Raw genomic sequence first — 22,714 nt, forward strand, 5'->3', positions numbered from 1 at the left:
AGATAATTGCGTAATTATCGTATTTCGTCGTCCTAACGTAGTCTACACTGCTATCTGCCCAGCAGCTAGCTAAGCAACTAGTTAACGTCTAAGACAATTGTGTAGTCTAGAGCGATTTTCTAGGTTAGCTAGCCAGCTATTGTCGTTCTTTTAACGTAACGTAACGCAATCAACACTGCTAGCTAGCCAGCTAGCCCCCGACTAGCAGCACTGTAGAAACTATAACAGTAAAACAGTTTTGATTTGTTTGATTGTAGCTTTCTAGCTACATAGCCGTCTTTGTATCTAAGACAATTGTGTAGTCTAGAGCGATTTTCTAGGTTAGCTAGCCAGCTATTGTCGTTCTTTTAACATAACGTAACGCAATCATCACTGCTAGCTAGCCAGCTAGCCCCCGAATAGCAGCACTGTAGAAACTATTACAGTACAACGGTTTGATTTGTTTGATCGTAGCTAGCTAGCTACATAGCCGTCTTTGTATCTAAGACAATTGTGTAGTCTAGAGCGATTTTCTGGGTTAGCTAGCCAGCTATTGTCATTCTTTTAACGTAACGTAACGCAATCAACACTGCTAGCTAGCTAGCTAGCCAAATAGCAGCACTGTAGAAACTATTACACTCGACGGAACGACTTGATTAGTGTAGTGTCAACATCGCAGCCACTGCCAGCTAGCCTACTCCAGCAGTACTGTATCATTTCAATCATTTTTAGTCAATAAGATTCTTGCTACGTAAGCTTAACTTTCTGAACATTCGAGACGTGTAGTCCACTTGTCATTCCAATCTCCTTTGCATTAGCGTAGCCTCTTCTGTAGCCTGTCAACTATGTGTCTATCTATCCCTGTTCTCTCCTCTCTGCACAGACCATACAAACGCTCCACACCGCGTGGCCGCGGCCACCCTAATCTGCTGGTCCCAGCGCGCACGACCCACGTGGAGTTCCAGGTCTCCGGTAGCCTCTGGAACTGCCGATCTGCGGCCAACAAGGCAGAGTTCATCTCAGCCTATGCCTCCCTCCAGTCCCTCGACTTCTTGGCACTGACGGAAACATGGATCACCACAGATAACACTGCTACTCCTACTGCTCTCTCTTCGTCCGCCCACGTGTTCTCGCACACCCCGAGAGCTTCTGGTCAGCGGGGTGGTGGCACCGGGATCCTCATCTCTCCCAAGTGGTCATTCTCTCTTTCTCCCCCTACCCATCTGTCTATCGCCTCCTTTGAATTCCATGCTGTCACAGTTACCAGCCCTTTCAAGCTTAACATCCTTATCATTTATCGCCCTCCAGGTGCCCAATGAGCTTGATGCCTTGATAAGCTCCTTTCCTGAGGACGGCTCACCTCTCACAGTCCTGGGCGACTTTAACCTCCCCACGTCTACCTTTGACTCATTCCTCTCTGCCTCCTTCTTTCCACTCCTCTCCTCTTTTGACCTCACCCTCTCACCTTCCCCCCCTACTCACAAGGCAGGCAATACGCTCGACCTCATCTTTACTAGATGCTGTTCTTCCACTAACCTCATTGCAACTCCCCTCCAAGTCTCCGACCACTACCTTGTATCCTTTTCCCTCTCGCTCTCATCCAACACTTCCCACACTGCCCCTCCTCGGATGGTATCGCGCCGTCCCAACCTTCGCTCTCTCTCCCCCGCTACTCTCTCCTCTTCCATCCTATCATCTCTTCCCTCTGCTCATACCTTCTCCAACCTATCTCCTGATTCTGCCTCCTCAACCCTCCTCTCTTCCCTTTCTGCATCCTTTGACTCTCTATGTCCCCTATCCTCCAGGCCGGCTCGGTCCTCCCCTCCCGCTCCGTGGCTCGACGACTCATTGCGAGCTCACAGAACAGAGCTCCGGGCAGCCGAGCGGAAATGGAGGAAAACTCGCCTCCCTGCGGTCCTGGCATCCTTTCACTCCCTCCTCTCTACATTTTCCTCCTCTGTCTCTGCTGCTAAAGCCACTTTCTACCACTCTAAATTCCAAGCATCTGCCTCTAACCCTAGGAAGCTCTTTGCCACCTTCTCCTCCCTCCTGATTCCTCCTCCCCCTCCTCCCTCTCTGCAGATGACTTCGTCAACCATTTTGAAAAGAAGGTCGACGACATCCGATCCTCGTTTGCTAAGTCAAACGACACCGCTGGTTCTGCTCACACTGCCCTACCCTGTGCTCTGACCTCTTTCTCCCCTCTCTCTCCAGATGAAATCTCGCTTCTTGTGACGGCCGGCCGCGCAACAACCTGCCCGCTTGACCCTATCCCCTCCTCTCTTCTCCAGACCATTTCCGGAGACCTTCTCCCTTACCTCACCTCGCTCATCAACTCATCCCTGACCGCTGGCTACGTCCCTTCCGTCTTCAAGAGAGCGAGAGTTGCACCCCTTCTGAAAAAACCTACACTCGATCCCTCCGATGTCAACAACTACAGACCAGTATCCCTTCTTTCTTTTCTCTCCAAAATTCTTGAACGTGCCGTACTTGGCCAGCTCTCCCGCTATCTCTCTCAGAATGACCTTCTTGATCCAAATCAGTCAGGTTTCAAGACTAGTCATTCAACTGAGACTGCTCTTCTCTGTATCACGGAGGCGCTCCGCACTGTTAAAGCTAACTCTCTCTCCTCTGCTCTCATCCTTCTAGACCTATCGGCTGCCTTCGATACTGTGAACCATCAGATCCTCCTCTCCACCCTCTCCGAGTTGGGCATCTCCGGCGCGGCTCACGCTTGGATTGCGTCCTACCTGACAGGTCGCTCCTACCAGGTGGCGTGGCGAGAATCTGTCTCCTCACCACGCGCTCTCACCACTGGTGTCCCCCAGGGCTCTGTTCTAGGCCCTCTCCTATTCTCGCTATACACCAAGTCACTTGGCTCTGTCATAACCTCACATGGTCTCTCCTATCATTGCTATGCAGACGACACACAATTAATCTTCTCCTTTCCCCCTTCCGATGACCATGTGGCGAATCGCATCTCTGCATGTCTGGCAGACATATCAGTGTGGATGACGGATCACCACCTCAAGCTGAACCTCGGCAAGACGGAGCTGCTCTTCCTCCCGGGGAAGGACTGCCCGTTCCATGATCTCGCCATCACGGTTGACAACTCCATTGTGTCCTCCTCCCAGAGCGCTAAGAACCTTGGCGTGATCCTGGACAACACCCTGTCGTTCTCAACCAACATCATGGCGGTGGCCCGTTCCTGTAGGTTCATGCTCTACAACATCCGCAGAGTACGACCCTGCCTCACACAGGAAGCGGCGCAGGTCCTAATCCAGGCACTTGTCATCTCCCGTCTGGATTACTGCAACTCGCTGTTGGCTGGGCTCCCTGCCTGTGCCATTAAACCCCTACAACTCATCCAGAACGCCGCAGCCCGTCTGGTGTTCCTTCCCAAGTTCTCTCACGTCACCCCACTGGCTTCCAGTTGAAGCTCGCATCCGCTACAAGACCATGGTGCTTGCCTACGGAGCTGTGAGGGGAACGGCACCGCAGTACCTCCAGGCTCTGATCAGGCCCTACACCCAAACAAGGGCACTGCGTTCATCCACCTCTGGCCTGCTCGCCTCCCTACCACTGAGGAAGTACAGTTCCCGCTCAGCCCAGTCAAAACTGTTCGCTGCTCTGGCCCCCCAATGGTGGAACAAACTCCCTCACGACGCCAGGACAGCAGAGTCAATCACCACCTTCCGGAGACACCTGAAACCCCACCTCTTCAAGGAATACCTAGGATAGGATAAGTAATCCTTCTCACCCCCCCTTAAATGATTTAGATGCACTATTGTAAGTGGCTGTTCCACTGGATGTCAGAAGGTGAATTCACCAATTTGTAAGTCGCTCTGGATAAGAGCGTCTGCTAAATGACTTAAATGTAATGTAAATGTAATTTGCATGTGTAAAATGACCTGACCATCACTGCCACGCACATGAATCACAATCATTGGCAAACAGTATTGACCATGAGAAAATACCCAATTGAATAAACTGATAATAGCAGAGTTAAAAAAAAAGATAAAAAAAAGGGGGACCAGTCAAGTATCCTTGACAAAAGGTATTCAGCAAGCCAGAGGAATACATTTGTCCATTGTCCTCCTGAAAAATAATTGTGTGAATCGAAAGATCCTTTAAAAATTGACTTGCTCTTAGTGGTCTGTTTTCAATGATGAGCCAGCAACAGTTTCAACTTACACGATTGTTACAGAAAATGTACTTTAATCTTTGGGCTGAAAATTATTTCCTTTCATAATAAAATTGTTCTTACTTGCAAAAAAAAATCTGATTTTTACTGGTGACTGGGTGAAAACAGCCCCCAAATGGACAGAGAAGCTGGCACCTGGCATTCCAGTAAAAGCATTGGCATCACCCCCACCCTCCTTGTTTTAAAGATAGACATTCCATTACTCACTTAAAATTGAGGCTCTCCCATTTCTGCTTTAGCCAGCCACCACACAGTGACTTGCTCGGAGTTGGAGGAGACTTGCTGGTGCCTCCATAGCTGAAACACAAGCACATGAATCACCACATTTGGAACAGAAACGTATTACTTTTAACTCAGCATGTCCAGTGACACTAGTTAAAAATAAAAAAAAAGACAAGTGTGGGTATCTATTGAAGGCCTAAATTGACCGCCATTTACCCACTTACAGCTGTGGGTTGATTAGATGCTAGGCGAATGGAATGGTTGTCAACGTTATGTGACTCAGCAGTGGCCTTATTTCAAGGTTTCTCTTTCCTTCAGTAAAAGCATAAATGAGTATCTGTGTGATTGGTCTACCTGCCACTCCACAGAGAGGGAGCTTCTAGGCGGTAGACCAGGGCTGAGGGCCGAGCAGCCTTACCTCTGCAGGAAGACATGGGAGCAGTAGTAGGAGACGAAGAACAGAACAATAACGATCAGTCTAAAGCACCATGCTGGAGAGAGAACCACATGAATAGATTAGAAACCAACCTCATGCTTTTCTTGTATAGCCTGTGGTCAAATCCTAGTTCATGACATTGTAAATTGCTGATAATTATGGCATGAGATCCAATCTGCAGGCAGGCAGGACTGCAAGCAGATTCTAACTTCCTACAGTACAGTATTACTAACTTAACTGGAGTGGAACGGAGGAGTGCTATTAATTGAGCCTTAAAGACAAAAGAAAACAAAAAAACACAGCAGAACCAAGAACTTAGTTCCCATATCAAACAACTCTGCCGAACAAAAGTCCCCTCTACCTCCACATGAGAAACATCTCAGACCACAACCATTCTCTCGTCTGATAGGGCACTATCTGGGCTGGGGAGTGTATCTACATGTATAGGGGATTGGGAGGGAGGGCAGTCCTCCAACTCAAAGACATACTTCCCACACGTTTCTTACAGAAATACAAATGGCTGCTTACATGAAGGCAAACATGTAGTGCCAAACTAAACACGGTCTCCATCGAGCTGAATCTGCATTCTGGGCCTCCCATTAACTGAGCCAGAGAAACCTTGAAATGGCTTTTCATTTTCAGCACAGCAGCTATAGTCAAAACCAAAATGAGCTGGTGTAAATTGCAAAAGCAAGTATCCGTCTCTGAGGGCAAGGCCAATGTGTTTTCTGTCAAAGGAGACAAAATGAGAAGGCCAGATCAAGGCAGAGCCAAGCTGTGTGTTTCTGTATGATGATCATAACACATCCAGTAACATCGGGACTATACATGACAGGCTTGGAATGTGTCTTATAGTATGTACAATGGCTGAATTAATGTGTAAGACAAAGCACAGTATGTGAGAGCTATAACACAAGGATGTTATTGTGCAACACTACATCCACCAAAATCTTGAGCGAATTGAAATTAAACTGTACTGGGCTAGAGTTGTACAAATACTGTAATCCTTTGATAAAAAGAAAAGTAAAGAAAATCCAAGAAGACAAATTTAATGTACAACTGCCACAAATGAAGAGACAGGGGTTCAATGTGTGATAAAAGTATTTTATGTACAGGTCTACTAACCACCCACTGTAAGGAAGCAGCGGGGGAGCTTACTTTTAGCAGTCTTTAGGGACATCTTCATATGCTCCGTCGCTCTCTCATCTCAGTCCTGCGCATGATGTTACCCTGAGGGAGGAGGAACAACATATTAGCATCAAAAAACATCTGGCTCAATCGGACAGCAGTGGCACGAGCCAATTAAATTAACCAAGCGCTTTAAACAGCACCATAAATGACAGCTTTCTCCTTCCGGGTGATAAATGAGCAGCTGGAAGTGAGCTGAAACACCAAGGCAATACGTAGACTCTGCTCATTGTGAAAAAAGTGGAATTGTCTGCAACCAGTGTCCATCCACCAGAAAGCCGTGTCCAGTAATCAGACAGCGTGGCAGATCGATGTATAGAGAGACACACACACACACACACACGAGCGAGAGAGCACGCACCAGACACACAGAGCCCGACACACAGCGAGACTGAGCACCAGAGGGAGAGAGTCATGCTCAACATGAGATCCTGATATATTTAATATTTTTTTGTTTTTAGAATGAGTTAAACACTAATAAAAAAAACAATTCCAGACAAGTGATGAACTCTATTCATTCAGAATAGAAAAAAGTAACTTTGCACCTTTTTATTTATTTTATTTCACCTTTATTTAACCAGGTAGGCAAGTTGAGAACAAGTTCTCATTTACAATTGCGACCTGGCCAAGATAAAGCAAAGCAGTTCGACACATACAACGACACAGAGTTACACATGGAGCAAAACAAACATACAGTCAATAATACAGTATAAACAAGTCTATATACGATGTGAGCAAATGAGGTGAGATAAGGGAGGTAAAGGCAAAAAAAGGCCATGGTGGCAAAGTAAATACAGTATAGCAAGTAAAACACTGGAATGGTAGATTTGCAATGGAAGAATGTGCAAAGTAGAAATAAAAAAAATGGGGTTCAAAGGAGCAAAATAAATACATTAAATACAGTAGGGAAAGAGGTAGTTGTTTGGGCTAAATTATAGGTGGGCTATGTACAGGTGCAGTAATCTGTGAGCTGCTCTGACAGTTGGTGCTTAAAGCTAGTGAGGGAGATAAGTGTTTCCAGTTTCAGTGCTTTTTGTAGTTCGTTCCAGTCATTGGCAGCAGAGAACTGGAAGGAGAGGCGGCCAAAGAAAGAATTGGTTTTGGGGGTGACTAGAGAGATATACCTGCTGGAGCGTGTGCTACAGGTGGGAGATGCTATGGTGACCAGCGAGCTGAGATAAGGGGGGACTTTACCTATCAGTGTCTTGTAGATGACATGGAGCCAGTGGGTTTGGCGACGAGTATGAAGCGAGGGCCAGCCAACGAGAGCGTACAGGTCGCAATGGTGGGTAGTATATGGGGCTTTGGTGACAAAACGGATTGCACTGTGATAGACTGCATCCAATTTGTTGAGTAGGGTATTGGAGGCTATTTTGTAAATGACATCGCCAAAGTCGAGGATTGGTAGGATGGTCAGTTTTACAAGGGTATGTTTGGCAGCATGAGTGAAGGATGCTTTGTTGCGAAATAGGAAGCCAATTCTAGATTTAACTTTGGATTGGAGATATTTGATATGGGTCTGGAAGGAGAGTTTACAGTCTAACCAGACACCTAAGTATTTGTAGTTGTCCACGTATTCTAAATCAGAGCCATCCAGAGTAGTGATGTTGGACAGGCGGGTAGGTGCGGGTAGCGATCGGTTGAAGAGCTTGCATTTAGTTTTACTTGTATTTAAGAGCCATTGGAGGCCACGGAAGGAGAGTTGTATGGCATTGAAGCTTGCCTGGAGGGTTGTTGACACAGTGTCCAAAGAAGGGCCAGAAGTATACAGAATGGTGTCGTCTGCGTAGAGGTGGAGCAGAGACTCACCAGCAGCAAGAGCGACCTCATTGATGTATACAGAGAAGAGAGTCGGTCCAAGAATTGAACCCTGTGGCACCCCCATAGAGACTGCCAGAGGTCCGGACAGCAGACCCTCCGATTTGACACACTGAACTCTATCAGAGAAGTAGTTGGTGAACCAGACGAGGCAATCATTTGAGAAACCAAGGCTGTCGAGTCTGCCGATGAGGATGTGGTGATTGACAGAGTCGAAAGCCTTGGCCAGATCAATGAACACGGCTGCACAGTAATGTTTCTTATCGATGGCGGTTAAGATATTGTTTAGGACCTTGAGTGTGGCTGAGGTGCACCCATGACCAGCTCTGAAACCAGATTGCATAGCAGAGAAGGTATGGTGAGATTCGAAATGGTCGGTAATCTGTTTGTTGACTTGGCTTTCGAAGACCTTAGAAAGGCATGGTAGGATAGATATAGGTCTGTAGCAGTTTAAGGTCAAGAGTGTCCCCCCCTTTGAAGAGGGGGATGACCGCAGCTGCTCAATCTTTGGGGATCTCAGACGACACGAAAGAGAGGTTGAACAGGCTAGTAATAGGGGTGGCAACAATTTCGGCAGATAATTTTAGAAAGAAAGGGTCCAGATTGTCTAGCCCGGCTGATTTGTAGGGGTCCAGATTTTGCAGCTCTTTCAGAACATCAGCTGAACGGATTTGGGAGAAGGAGAAATGGGGAAGGCTTGGGCGAGTTGCTGTGGGGGGTGCAGTGCTGTTGACCGGGGTAGGAGAAGCCAGGTGGAAAGCATGGCCAGCCGTAGAAAAATGCTTATTGAAATTCTCAATTATGGTGGATTTATCAGTGGTGACAGTGTTAACTATCTTCAGTGCAGTGGGCAGCTGGGAGGAGGTGTTCTTATTCTCCATGGACTTTACAGTGTCCCAGAACTTTTTTGAGTTAGTGTTGCAGGAAGCAAATTTCTGCTTGAAAAAGTTAGGCTTTTCTAACTGGCTGTGTATAATGGTTTCTAGCTTCCCTGAACAGCTGCATATCACGGGGGCTGTTCGATGCTAATGCAGAACGCCATAGGATGTTTTTGTGTTGGTTAAGGGCAGTCAGGTCTGGGGAGAACCAAGGGCTATATCTGTTCCTGGTTCTAAATTTCTTGAATGGGGCATGTTTATTTAAGATGGTTAGGAAGGCATTTAAAAAAAAAAATATCCAGGCATCCTCTACTGACGGAATGAGATCAATATCCTTCCAGGATACCCCGGCCAGGTCGATTAGAAAGGCCTGCTCGCTGAAGTGCTTCAGGGAGCGTTTTACAGTGATGAGTGGGGGTCGTTTGACAGCTGACCCATTAAGGATGCAGGCAATGAGGCAGTGATCGCTGAGATCTTGGTTGAAGACAGCAGAGGTGTATTTAGAGGGCAAGTTGGTTAGGATGATATCTATGAGGGTGCCCGTGTTTAAGGCTTTGGGGAGGTACCTGGTAGGTTCATTGATAATTTGTGTGAGATTGAGGGCATCAAGTTTAGATTGTAGGATGGCTGGGGTGTTAAGCATGTTCCAGTTTAGGTCGCCTAGCAGCACGAGCTCTGAAGATAGATGGGGGGCAATCATTTCACATATGGTGTCCAGAGCATAACTGGGGGCAGAGGGTGGTCTATAGCAGACTGCAACGGTGAGAGACTTGTTTTTAAAGAGGTGGATTTTTAAAAGTAGAAGTTCAAATTGTTTGGGTACAGACCTGGATAGTAGGACAGAACTCTGCAGGCTATCTTTGCAGTAGATTGCAACACCGCCCCCTTTGGCAGTGCTATCTTGTCTGAAAAGGTTGTAGTTTGTAATTAAAATTTCAGAATTTTTGGTAGTCTTCCTAAGCCAGGATTCAGACACAGCTAGAACATCCAGGTTGGCAGAGTGTGCTAAAGCAGTGAATAGAACAAACTTAGGGAGGAGGCTTCTAATGTTAACATGCATGAAACCAAGGCTATTACGGTTACAGAAGTCGTCAAAAGAGAGCGCCTGGGGAATAGGAGTGGAGCAAGGCACTGTAGGGCCTGGATTCACCTCTACATCGCCAGAGGAACAGAGGAGGAGTAGAATAAGGTGCGGCTGAAAGCAATAAGAATTGGTCGTCTAGAACGTCTGGAACAGAGAGTAAAAGGAGGTTTCTGCGGGCGATAAAATAGCATCAAGGTATAATGTACAGACAAAAGGTATGGTAGGATGTTAATACAGTGGAGGTAAACCTAGGTATTGAGTGATGAAGAGAGAGATATTGTCTCTAGAAACATCATTGAAACCAGGAGATGTCATTGCATGTGTGGGTGGTGGAACTAATAGGTTGGATAAGGTATGGTGAGCAGGACTAGAGGCTCTACAGTGAAATAAGCCAATAAACACTAACCAGAACAGCAATGGACAAGGCATATTGACATTAAGGAGAGGCATGCTTAGTCAAGTGATCAAAAGGGTCCAGAGTGGAGAGGTTGTTTGGGGGCACAGCGATCCAGACAGCCAGCCAGGCCATCGGTTGCAAGCTAGCATAGGATGGACGTCTGTTATTAGCCACCTCTTGCGCTCCGTCAGTAGATTAGTGGGGTTCCGTGTGGTAGAGGGGACCAATCCAAATCACACAAAAACAACAAAAATAAAAACAATAGATATAGCTAGAGGCCCAGAAGAAGAAAAAAAATAACAATAAAAATAAATAAATAAATTGTCCGATTATCTATTCAGATAGCAGCCGATAAGACAGCTAATGGCTAGCAGGCTGCAGATGGGCGCCCAGGCAACGTCGCGACGGAGGAACCAGACGGATAACTCCCTCGGGTAGACAACGCCGGCGGGGCTCCGCGCAGGCAGCAAAACGGGTCCGTACAGGTGACCGCAGCCCAGGAGCGATTGATGGAACTCCTAAGCTGGCTAGCTCCGGAACAACCGATGCTCGCTCCGGAATCGACAAAAACTCCAACTAGCTTCCGATTAGCTTCTGGATTAGCTCCTGGCCAGCTCCTGGCTAGCTCCTGGCTAGCTTCTGGCTAGCTCCTTGGAGTTTGGAGTTTCTGGCTAGCTTCTTGGATGATTACAGACTTGAGGTAAATAATACTTTTTTATAAATATAAATTGGTGAGGCGGGTTGTAGGAGTGTTTTGAGGATGAGTTTATGGAAAATAAAAAATAAAATAAAAAATGTATGAAAAAATATATATATACACACACACACACGGGACACGACAAGACGAGGACAAAAGACATTTACATTACATTTAAGTCATTTGGCAGACGCTCTTATCCAGAGCGACTTACAAATTGGTGAATTCACCTTATGACATCCAGTGGAACAGCCACTTTACAATAGTGCATCTAAATCATTTAAGGGGGGGGGGTGAGAAGGATTACTTTATCCTATCCTAGGTATTCCGACGACTGAACTGCTATGCCATCTTGGTTCACACTGAGAACACACACTGTTCACACCTCAAGTTTAGAAGTTGACTCTAGCTAGCTAGCTACACAATAAAGACCTAGTCAGCAGACTAACAAGCTAGCCAGAAGAAATGAGCTAGAACAAACGTAGCAAGGGGAGTTAATACAACTACATCAAAACAACCAAACTGAGTGAGTAAACCAAAAAGGAGCACGGACTAACTTTAAACATATCTTGTTTTTGTGTGTAAAGATGTCACTTTTTTCTGGTTTTTGAACTAAATTTAGAGCTAGCTTGCAACAGCAGCAGACAAACAAATCGGTTGCTATGGCAACGGGGCGCAGGACAAAGCCGTAGCAGAGGCCACAGACACCATGTCCCCACTCACCCTCAGCGCTGAATCGATTCTCTGTCCTCCAGAGGCCAAAAATTACAATAGATTTTAAACAGAAACTTCTAAATGGGAGGCCAGAAACTATTTTTCGCAGATCTCTACAAAAACGGTGATGTGAGTAATCTCATCTTCGTCACTGACCGGGCATGGTGCTCAGCAGTGTGCTCTCACTACCCATCCATAAAGAAAGAGGGAATCTAATGGGTGGAAGCTGAAAATCAAAAGAGACAGACAACCCTAACAGCACCATGATAACAATCAATCTCTACAAGACTGGGACTGTCATGGTGCAAGGTAATCTTAGGCGGTTTGAAACAGACTTCTTCCCACCATAGTGGAGGACACGCCCCAGGAGGAGAGCAACCCCCTCAGTGCAGAGCAGGCTCAGGCCCTCACCACCATGGCTGCCATGAGGTCACCAAACTGGAGGGGGAGGTGGTCCTGCTCAGGGAGAGCATGAGAAAACAGCAACCAGACAACCACACCTTAGAGGAGCTCCTAACCAAGGTGTGGACAGAGCGGGACAGCAGCCTTGCAACACAGTTGAATGAGGTTCAGCAAGAGAGAGCTCTGATCTCAAGAGAGCTGGCTGATCTAACAAAAGAGGTGAGAGAGCTCCAAAAAGACCGGCAGAACAGTAATAACGATCTGACCACACTAAGAGAAGAGCTGCAGGAGAGAAAGAGAACACAGGACAGACTGCAGAAGCAGCTAGATCACCACTATGACCTGCCCTCACACAGCAGAGAAGCCTAGCTCAACCAGCCAGGCCTCCCAGCCCTGCCTGCTGCACCCCTCCTCCCCAGCCAACAGAACAGCCTCCCACTGACAGCGGCACAGGCCAGCCACACCCCAGCTCCAACACCCACCAGCCCCCCCTCTTCCCCCTCCAGTCCAGAAGAAACACTGGCTGACATCGTCCTGTTGAGGGACTCAAATGGGAAGTTTGTTCAGGAGAAGAAACTTTTCCCTAGACACAATGAGAAAGGTGTGGTGCCCAACAATGCAGAGTGCCATGGAGCTGCTTGATAAGGCCCATCTTGGGTCGCCAAGCCACCATCATACACAGCGGAAGCAACGACCTGCGTGCTCAGCAGGAGAGGGTGGCGACTTCACTATGGGGAGTGATTGAGAAGGCCTCCGCAATCTTCCCCAACTCAAGAATTGTGGTGTCAACCCTTCTACAGAGGAAGGACTTCCACCCTACCACAATCCAAAGAATAAAGGCCAGCCTCTCCCGAGACTGTGGCCTGCGACCCAATGCACACCTGGCCCACCATCCCACCCTCAATCTGGACTGTCTCTATGACTATGTTCACCTGTACAGGGAGACAGTCCCCATCCTTGCCAAGACTCAAGGACGTTGCTTTAAACCGCAGTCCGACCTCTCCACCCAGGAACAGCGGAGTAATCTCCACCCCTCCGAGATCACAGAGACAACACCCCGGACCAGCACCCTGGACCCCCCAGCCACGGTCACAGCACCAAATCTCAATGCCCACCACAGCACAGACAACCCCAGCTTCAGAGCCACCCAGACGAGGCTTCCCACCCCCCAGCCCCCCACCACAGACCCACACTTGGAGGAGCCACAGCCCAGCAGGCAGAGCTACGCACAGGCTGTGAGAGGAGCAACTGGTCCAGCCCCCACCAGCGAAATTAGTGACATTAAACAAATGCTGAGTCTACTATTCTCACATGTGATAGGCCGAGGGTCATGGTGAGCACAAGAACTCCACCATCCTCACACTACATCCACCCAAGTGGCATGACACAAATGTTATCTTAAAATGATAAATCACATTTGAATAATAAGAGTTTACGTTAATTTAAAAATCGTAATTTAATAGTTCTTGTTGGATTGAGAGGGTCTCATTTTGAAGGAAAAAAAAAGTTATGAGATCTTTTTACATTGATTGTTGGAATTTACAAGGATTGAAGTCCTCTGCTTTTGGGTCCTCTGCCTCTGCCTCTGCTTTTGGGTCCCCTGCCCCCCCCCCCCCCCCCCCCAAATTCAAATTCAAATTCAAAATACTCAAACCCTTCAACATTATCCTCACTGCAGGTATTTCCCCCGATATTTGGAACCAGGGATTGATCACACCAATCTATAAAAATTGAGACAAATTTAACCCAAATAATTAGAGGAATTTGCGTTAACAGCAACATGGGGGAAAATTCTCTGCAGTATTATAAATAGTAGACTACACCGTTTCCTTGACGAACAACATCCTGAGCAAAGCCAGATTGGATTTCTAAAAAATCATCATACAGACAACATTTACACCCTTCACACTAACAAACAAGTAAACCGAAAACAAATGCAAAATCTACTCTTGCTTTGTAGATTTCAAGAAAGCATTTGATTCAATTTGGCACAAAGGTATTTTTTTATAAACTATAGAAAGTGGTATTAGAGGGAAAACATATGTTATTAAATCAAATGGCTGCCCAATAAGTCCAACACTATTTAACTTCTACATTAATAAATTGGCAAAAACATTAGAAGAATCGGCAGCACCTGGTATCACCCTACACAACACTGAAATCAAGTGCCTGCTGTACGCAGATGACCTGGTGCTGCTGTCTCCCACTAAAGAGGGGTTACAGCAGCACCTCGATCATCTTCACAGGTTCTGTCAGACCTGGGCTCTGACTGTTAACCTAAAAAATATATATGTAATGATATTCCAAATAAAGGTCCAGAAATCAGGATGACAAATATAAATCTACTTGGACACAGTTCTATTAGAACACACATCTAGGACTAAATATCAGCAACACAGGTAGCTTTCACATGGCTGTGAATGAGCTGAGAGAAAGCAAGAAGAGCATTCTATGCCATTAAAAGGAACATCAAAATCTAAATTCCAATTAGAATCTGGCTCAATTTTCAAATCAGTTATAGAACCAATTGCTCTATATGGCAGAGAAGTATGGGGTACAATCTCTAACAACAAATTTACCAAATGGGACAAACATTCAATCGAAATACTGCATGCAGAGTTTTGCAAGACTGTATTGCAAGTACAAAGAAAAACTCCAAATAACGGGCCAATAGAATTGGGCCAATACCCCTTTTTTTCTTTTCGAATGAGGCATCAAATTTTACAACCAGCTAAAAAAAAAGTGACCCCAAAACATTCCATCACACAGCTCTACAATGTCAAGAGGCGAGTCCCCTCAGGCAGCTGGTTCTGAGGCTCAGTTCACTAACCCAAACCAACCCCATAGAGCCTCAGGACAGCACTCAGAAAATCTGGCCCAACCAAATCATCACAAAACAAAAATATATCACCTATTGGAAAAACAAAAAATAAATAAAAGTAAAGTAAACTTCAATGCTATTTGGCTCTAAACAGACAGTACATGGTGGCAGAATATCTGACAGAAAAGTGAGGAAAACACTGACGAGGTACAGACTCATTGAGCAGTCTGGCTATAGAGACCGGTCGTCACAGACTAACCTGTTTGCCCAGAGAGGCTGTGCTCACTCTGCTCCAGGGGAGAGGTAGAGACAGAGCTGCATTTCCTATTATACTGTGACAAATACTCAGACCTAAGAGAAACTCTTTCCCAAAATTGTAATTCAATTTAAAAAAAAATGAAACTATAAAAGATAAAGAAATCAAATATATTCAACATATATTAACGAATTGGCGCGGGCACTAGAAAAGTCTGCAGCACCCGGCCTCACCCTACTAGAATCTGAAGTCAAATGTCTTGTTTGCTGATGTTCTGGTTCTTCTGTCACCAACCAAGGAGGGCCTACAGCAGTACCTAGATATTCTGCCAGACCTGGGCACCGACAGTAAATCTCAGTAAGACCAAAATAATGGTGTTCCAAAAAAGGTCCAGCCGCCAGGACCACAAATACAAATTCCATCTAGACACCGTTGCCCTAGAACACACAAAAAAACTATACATACCTTGGCCTAAACATCAGCGCCACAGGTACCTTCCACGAAGCTGTGAATGATCTGAGAAACAAGGCAAGAAGGGCATTCTATGCCATCAAAAGGAACATAAAATTCAACATACCAATTAGGATCTGACAAAAAAAGCACTTGAATCAGTTAGAGCCCATTGCCCTTTATGGTTGTGAGGTCTGGGATTCGCTCACCAACCAAGAATTCACAAAATGGGACAAACACCAAATTGGGACTCTGCATGCAGAATTCTGCAAAAATAACCTCAGTGTACAACGTAGAACACCAAATAATGAATACAGAGCAGAATTAGGCCGATACCCGCTACAACCACCTAAAAGGAAGCAATCCCAAACCTTCCATAACAAAGCAGTCACCGATAGAGAAATTAACCTGGAGAAGAATCCCCTAAGCAAGCTGGTCCTGGGGCGCTGTTCACAAACACACCCCACAGAGCCCCAGGACATCAACACAATTAGACTCAACCAAAATCACGAGAAAACAAAAAGCTAATTACTTAACACATTGGAAAGAATAATAATTAAAAAAAATAAAAAGCAAACTAGAATGCTATTTGGCCCTAAACAGAGCGTACACAGTGGCAGAATACCTGACCACTGTGTCATGACGTTGCCCTCTTTGGGTACAGCGAGCACCATCACCCTCTCTCTGCTCCTACAACCAGGCTGCTGTGGTCAGAGAGGTCGTAAATTCCCAGTGAAGCCCCTGCCTCATGGCCACACAGTATAGACAGAGTGACATTTCATAGAGAACAAAGGCATTTCTTTCATCTCACAGAACTTGAGGCCCGAACAACATTTATGTTCCGGAGAAGGTATAGAAGATCGTAGCTGGTTTCTTCACCGAACTGGTCCGTTTGCTACGTTTTGGTGAAACTCATGGGAGACGGTGCGGCCATATTACCATAACGCTGTTTATATAATAGCCTCAGATATGAGGTTGACATCGAATTGTTGTATAAGACGAATGAGTGAGGATGATACCGTTTGTAAAATTGTGTAATGTGATTTGGGACTGTTTAAAACTTTTTTTTCACTTTTGGATGAATAGCGTGCCCAGAGTGAATTGCCTCCTACTCTGTCCCAGATCATAATATATCCATATTATTGGCGCTCTGGATAAGAGCGTCTGCTAAATGACTTAAATGTAAATGTAATGTAATGGATAGAATACACTCTGGAGGTTCTAAAACTGTTTGAATGATGTCTAAGTATAACAGAACTCATATGGTAGGCGAAAACCTAAGAAAAATCCAACCAGGAAGTGGGATATCTGAGGTTGGTCGATTTTCAACTCATCACCTATTGAAATCCCAGTGGGATATGGATCTGTTTGCACTTCCTACGGCTTCCACTAGATGTCAACAGCCTGTAGAACCTTGAATGAAGCTTCTACTCTGATGTGGGGACGGATGAGAGGGGACTGAGTCAGTGGTCTGGCAGAGAGCCAGGTCCTGGTCATGCTCATTCCACATGATATCGACTTGCCTTCCATTACTTCTATAGACACAAAGGAATTCTCCGGTTGGAACGTTATTGAATATTTATAATAAAAACATCCTAATGATTGATTCTAAACTTAGTTTGACAAGTTTATTCGACCTGTAATATAACTTTTTGAAGTTTTCGTCTGACTGGACCTGCACGAGCGTTTGGATATGTGTACTAAACGTACTAACAAAAGTAGCTACTTGGACATAATCGAACAAAACAACAATTTATTGTGGAACTAGGATTCCTGGGAGTGCATTCTGATGAAGATCAAAGGTAAGGGAATATTTATAATGTAATTTCCTATTTCTGTTGACTCCAACATGGCGAAGAAATGTTGTTTCTATCTGAGCACCGTCTCAGATTATTACATGGTTTGCTTTTTCCGTAAAGTTTGTTTGAAACTGACACAGAGGTTGCATTTAGAACAAGTGTATCTTTAATTGTATGTAAAACATGCATCTTTCATCAATGATTATGAGTATTTCTGTTATTTGATGTGGCTCTCTGCAATTTCTCCGGATATTTTGGAGGCATTTCTGAACATGGCGCCAATGTAAACTGAGATGTTTGATAATGTGCATATTTATATCCAAACAAAACATACATACACTGCTCAAAAAAATAAAGGGAACACTAAAATAACACATCCAAGATCTGAATGAATGAAATATTCTTATTAAATACTTTTTTCTTTACATAGTTGAATGTGCTGACAACAAAAATCACAAAAAATTATCAATAGAAATGAAATTTATCAACCCATGGAGTTCTGGATTTGGAGTCACTCAAAATGAAAGTGGAAAACCACACTACAGGCTGATCCAACTTTGATGTAATGTCCTTAAAACAAGTCAAAATTAGGCTCAGTAGTGTGTGTGGCCTCCACGTGCCTGTATGACCTCCCTACAATGCCTGGGCATGCTCCTGATGAGGTGGCGGATGGTCTCCTGAGGGATCTCCTTCCAGACCTGGACTAAAGCATCCGCCAACTCCTGGACAGTCTGTGGTGTAACGTGGCGCTGGTGGATGGAGCGAGACATGATGTCCCAGATGTGCTCAATTGGATTCAGGTCTGGGGAACAGGCAGGCCAGTCCATAGCAGCAATGCCTTCCTCTTGGAGGAACTTCTGACACACTCCAGCCACATGAGGTCTAGCATTGTCTTGCATTAGGAGGAACCCAGGGCCAACCGTACCAGCATATGGTCTCACAAGGGGTCTGAGGATCTCATCTCGGTATCTAATGGCAGTCAGGCTACCTCTGGTGAGCACATGGAGGGCTCCCAAAGAAATGCCACCCCACACCATGACTGACCCACCGCCAAACCGGTCATTGTAACTGACAGTTAGACTTACAGGTTGTCGTTGTCTTTTGTTTGAATTGTTTACGTGTCCGCTGTGCGGGGGAAATGATAATACAAGCGGAACTACGTAGCTAATACTGTTGTAACAGGGATGCTTATTGTAGCAACACACTGTTGGAGGGAAGGCAATCCTGCGCCGCTAGTTAGCTAAGTTTTCATGTCATCGGGTGTAGTTCATAAAGGTTGAAGAGTGTATGTTAGGATGAAGTGTGAATTCATGCCAGGAATAATACGTGTGAAGTTTGATTTCCTCCCTTCTGTATAAGCAGCCAATGAGGTATTTTTTCCTTTATTCGTGTGTTTAATCTGAACCCGTTATAACGCCGGTTAAACTATTATGCATGTAAGCACTTCAGAGTTATACCAAGCTAATAAGTCACTCGTAAGATAAGGTTGTAAGAGTGTGCTTAACTATATTTTTCATTTACTTTATAGTTCTCACGGAAGGTGATAATTCTGACTAAAACTACAGAATAAAGCCGCCAGTTAAAATCAAGGAATGGTTGTGCTCGTGGTTACTGAAGGAAGCTACAGTCATGCTGGAGGATGTTGCAGGCAGCAGAATGTTCTCCACAGCGTCTCCAGATTGTCACGTGTGCTCAGTGTGAACCTGCTTTCATCTGTGAAGAGCACAGGGCGCCAGTGGCAATTTAGCCAATTTTGGTGTTCTCTGGCAAATGAAAAACGTCCTGCACGGTGTTGGGCTGTAAGCACAACACCCTCCTGTGGACGTCGGGCCCTCATACCACCCACATGGAGTCTGTTTCTGACTGTTTGAGCAGACACATGCACATTTGTGGCCTGCTGGAGGTCATTTTGCAGGGCTCTGGCAGTGCTCCTCCTGCTCCTCCTTGCACAAAGGCGGAGGTAGCGATCCTGCTGCTGGGTTGTTGCCCTTCTACGGCCTCCACCACGTCTCCTGATGTACTGACCTGTCTCCTGGTAGCGCATCCATGCTCTGGACACGTCGCTGACAGACACAGCAAACCTTCTTGCCACAGCTCGCATTGATGTTACATCCTGGATGAGCTACACTACCTGAGCCACTTGTGTGGGTTGTGGACTCCGTCTCATGCTACCACTAGAGTGAAAGCACCGCCAGCATTCAAAAGTGACCAAAACATCAGCCAGGAAGCATAGGAACTGAGAAGTGGTCTGTGGTCCCCACCTGCAGAACCACTCCTTTATTGGGGGTGTCTTGCTAATTGCCTATAATTTCCACCTGTTGTCTATTCCATTTGCACAACAGCATGTGAAATGTATTGTCAATCAGTGTTGCTTCCTAAGTGGACAGTTTGATTTCACAGAAGTGTGATTGACTTGGAGTTACATTGTGTTGTTTAAGTGTTCCCTTTATTTTTTTGAGCAGGGTCTATTATGTAACATGATGTCCTATGAGTGTCATCTGATGAAGATCAAAGGTTAGTGATTAATTCTCTCCATTTCTGTTTTTTGTGACTCCTATCTTTGGCTGGGAAAATGGCTGTGTTTTTTGGATTTGGCGTGATCTAACAATCATATGTTGTGATTTCACTGTAAAGCATTTTTTTAAATTCTATTATTATTATTTATTTTTTAAAACAGACACCATGGGTAGATTAACAAGACGTTTTTCATTTGCTGTATTGGACTTGAAACTAGGGGGCACTATTTTTGTGTTTGGAAAAATAACGTTCCCAAAGGAAACAGCCTATTTCTCAGGACCAGATGCTAGGATATGCATATAATTGACAGATTATGATATAAAAACACTGTAAAGTTTCCAGAACTGTCAAAATATTGTCTGTGAGTTTAACATAACTGATATTGCAGGCAAAGCCCTGTGGAAAATCAAAAGTTTTGAAAACTCCATGTTCCATAGCCTCCCATTGCTCCATTTTTAGGGATATCAACCAGATTCCTATTCCGATCGCTTCCTCAAGGTGTCAGTCTTCAGACCGTTTCAGGCTTTTATTTTGAAAAATGAGCCAGAACGATAACGTCACGTCAAGTGGTCACATGAGTTTTGCTCGCGCAACAGAATTTGGACAGCTATTGTTTTTCCCTCTCCTACTGTGAAAGACATTTGCGGTTGATATATTATCGATTATATACTTTAAAAACAACCTGAGGATTGATTATAAAAAACGTTTGACATGTTTGTGGACATTACGGATTATTTGGAATTTTAGTCTGCGTTGGCGTGACCACTCTTTACTGCGGATTTCTGAACATAATGCGCCAAACAGAGGTATTTTGGATATAAAAAAAAATATCTTTATGGAACAAAAGGAACATTTGTTGTGTAACTGGGAGTGTCGTGAGTGAAAACATCCGAAGAGCAAAGGTAAACGATTCATTTGATTGCTTTTCTGATTTGTGACCAAGCTACCTGATGCTAAGTGTACTTAATGTTTTGTCATGCGATTGATAAACCTTACAAAACGTGTGGATTGCTTTCGCTGTAAAACAATTTCAAAATCGGAAACGACAGGTGGATTAACAAAAGGCTAAGCTGTGTTTTCCTATATTGCACTTGTGATTTCATGAATATAAATATTTTTAGTAATATTCATTGAATGTTGCGCTATGCTATTCAGTGGTTGTTGATGACATTTATCCCACTTAAGGGATGGTTAGTGCCTACTTTTTCCAAACATAAAAATAGTGCCCCCTAGCGTCAAGAGGTTAAGAAAACACCACAATGCCCTCGGGTTGCTGGATCTCTCAATTTTAATCTGAGAAAACAAAATCTATTGAAGTGAACATCAGTAATCTCATTATGCACCAACTATGCTACTCTTTATATATATATATATTATATATATCCCATTTAGCAGACGCTTTTGTCCAAAGCGACTTACAAGTCGGCTGGGGCCACTACTTTTACATATGGGTGGCCCCAGCGGGAATCGAACCCACGACGCTTGGCGTTGCAAGCGCCATGCTCTACCGACTGAGCCACACAGGACCCATAATCAGTCATACCTTTCAATACTAGGACCAGTGGGCTGACCTACAAGAAACTGAACACGCACTGTGTGTTGCTGTATAAGACTATAGGCATATACATTTAAGTTTTTTTATATCATGCTTAGACCTAATCCAAGAATGCTGAGGACACTAAAGTCATTAATAGAAAACAAGACTGTCAGCACTCTTACAATTAAAGAAAAAAAATATCATAACAGTTTTACATTTTCACTGTTGTGTGGAGCTTCACTAGTTTGTTATCTTTCAGAAAAAAAACAATGATTTAGCTGAATATAACACAATGGACATTGCATGTTGTTCAACATGCATGACAGTTTGCAGACAGTCATAACTGCCAAGGCCAACCTCATTGCACTTAATTTCATGGGCCAGATTTCATTTCAGGGGGCAACTCCCGACATGCCCCTGCTGACAGACAGCATGTGGGGAGTCAAACTAAATAGACGCTCTCGTGATTCTGTTAACAGACTGCTTAGGGAGACTATAGGGAAGTGAAAATAAAAGGATAACATCTTCCACCATCCCGGACCCAATGTTACAACTTCCACAACCATTTTTCAAACTTTCCGAAAACAATTGTGAAGCCATCCAACTGCCATGTTGCACTTGTTTTTCGTTTTTCACTAAATTTTTCCAACAAAATACGGTTTTGTTCATCATTCATGCCCAGTTTCTGTCTCAATTAATGTGCTGTAACCTGGCAACAAAAACACAACATTTACAAATTGGTTATTAGCTAAAGTATTAATCCGATGCTAAACAAATCGATTCGCAAATGGATGTCAAAGTAAGTTCAGAAAAGTATACATTAAGCATTTTGATTCAAGAACTTTTAAATTAAAATAGGTTTTAGTTGCCTCTATGCGATTGCATGGCATGCAACCACTATTTCCTGAATTATTAAAATTAGCCAGCTAAATCACAGTATTTGGCAGCTGTGGTTGATAAGAAGAAAAACTTTAAAAAGCAAATGGGAATTCACTTACCAGCAATGTAGTTAACAAATGTGGCAATCCGAAGCAGAATGGCATAGGCATGTAAGCGAACGTTAGTAACTTTAACAACTCTATCTCTGAGATGCAAGAAATAGGCGTTTTTATGCGCCAAGTGGGAGGCGCCGTGGTTTCCGTTTCAAAGATTATGGCTACACGACTTGAAAACATGGACACATAACACATTTAAGAAGCAAAATACCTTTTCATATCAAATTCATAATATGTTGGCTGTAATCTAACGGGCTGCTAACTCCGCAGGCAGAGTGAACGATCCAATGGAATGTAGGCAGCACAACGCCTACCCTTTT

General features: G+C 44.6%; 1 protein-coding gene across 5 annotated transcripts in view; it reads right to left on the bottom strand.

Annotated features, from left to right (window-relative positions):
* Positions 1-22,714, bottom strand: part of LOC135553029 (CMP-N-acetylneuraminate-beta-galactosamide-alpha-2,3-sialyltransferase 4-like) — a 36,017-nt gene extending 13,303 nt beyond the window's left edge. For 2 of the 5 annotated variants that reach the window (XM_064985084.1, XM_064985085.1), the window contains exons 1-4: positions 22,398-22,714; positions 6,000-6,071; positions 4,824-4,896; positions 4,391-4,480 (exon numbers count right to left, since the gene is read on the bottom strand). In XM_064985084.1, coding sequence (XP_064841156.1) covers positions 4,391-4,480; positions 4,824-4,896; positions 6,000-6,027 — 191 coding nt within the window. In that variant the 5' untranslated portion in view covers positions 6,028-6,071; positions 22,398-22,714. Of the gene's footprint in view, positions 1-4,390; positions 4,481-4,823; positions 4,897-5,999; positions 6,072-15,561; positions 15,613-22,397 lie in introns of all 5 variants that reach the window. The other 3 variants (XM_064985082.1, XM_064985080.1, XM_064985083.1) reach the window with 3 other exon arrangements.

The sequence above is a fragment of the Oncorhynchus masou genome, chromosome 13 (assembly GCF_036934945.1).
Source record: "Oncorhynchus masou masou isolate Uvic2021 chromosome 13, UVic_Omas_1.1, whole genome shotgun sequence".
NCBI classification, from domain to species: Eukaryota; Metazoa; Chordata; class Actinopteri; order Salmoniformes; family Salmonidae; genus Oncorhynchus; species Oncorhynchus masou.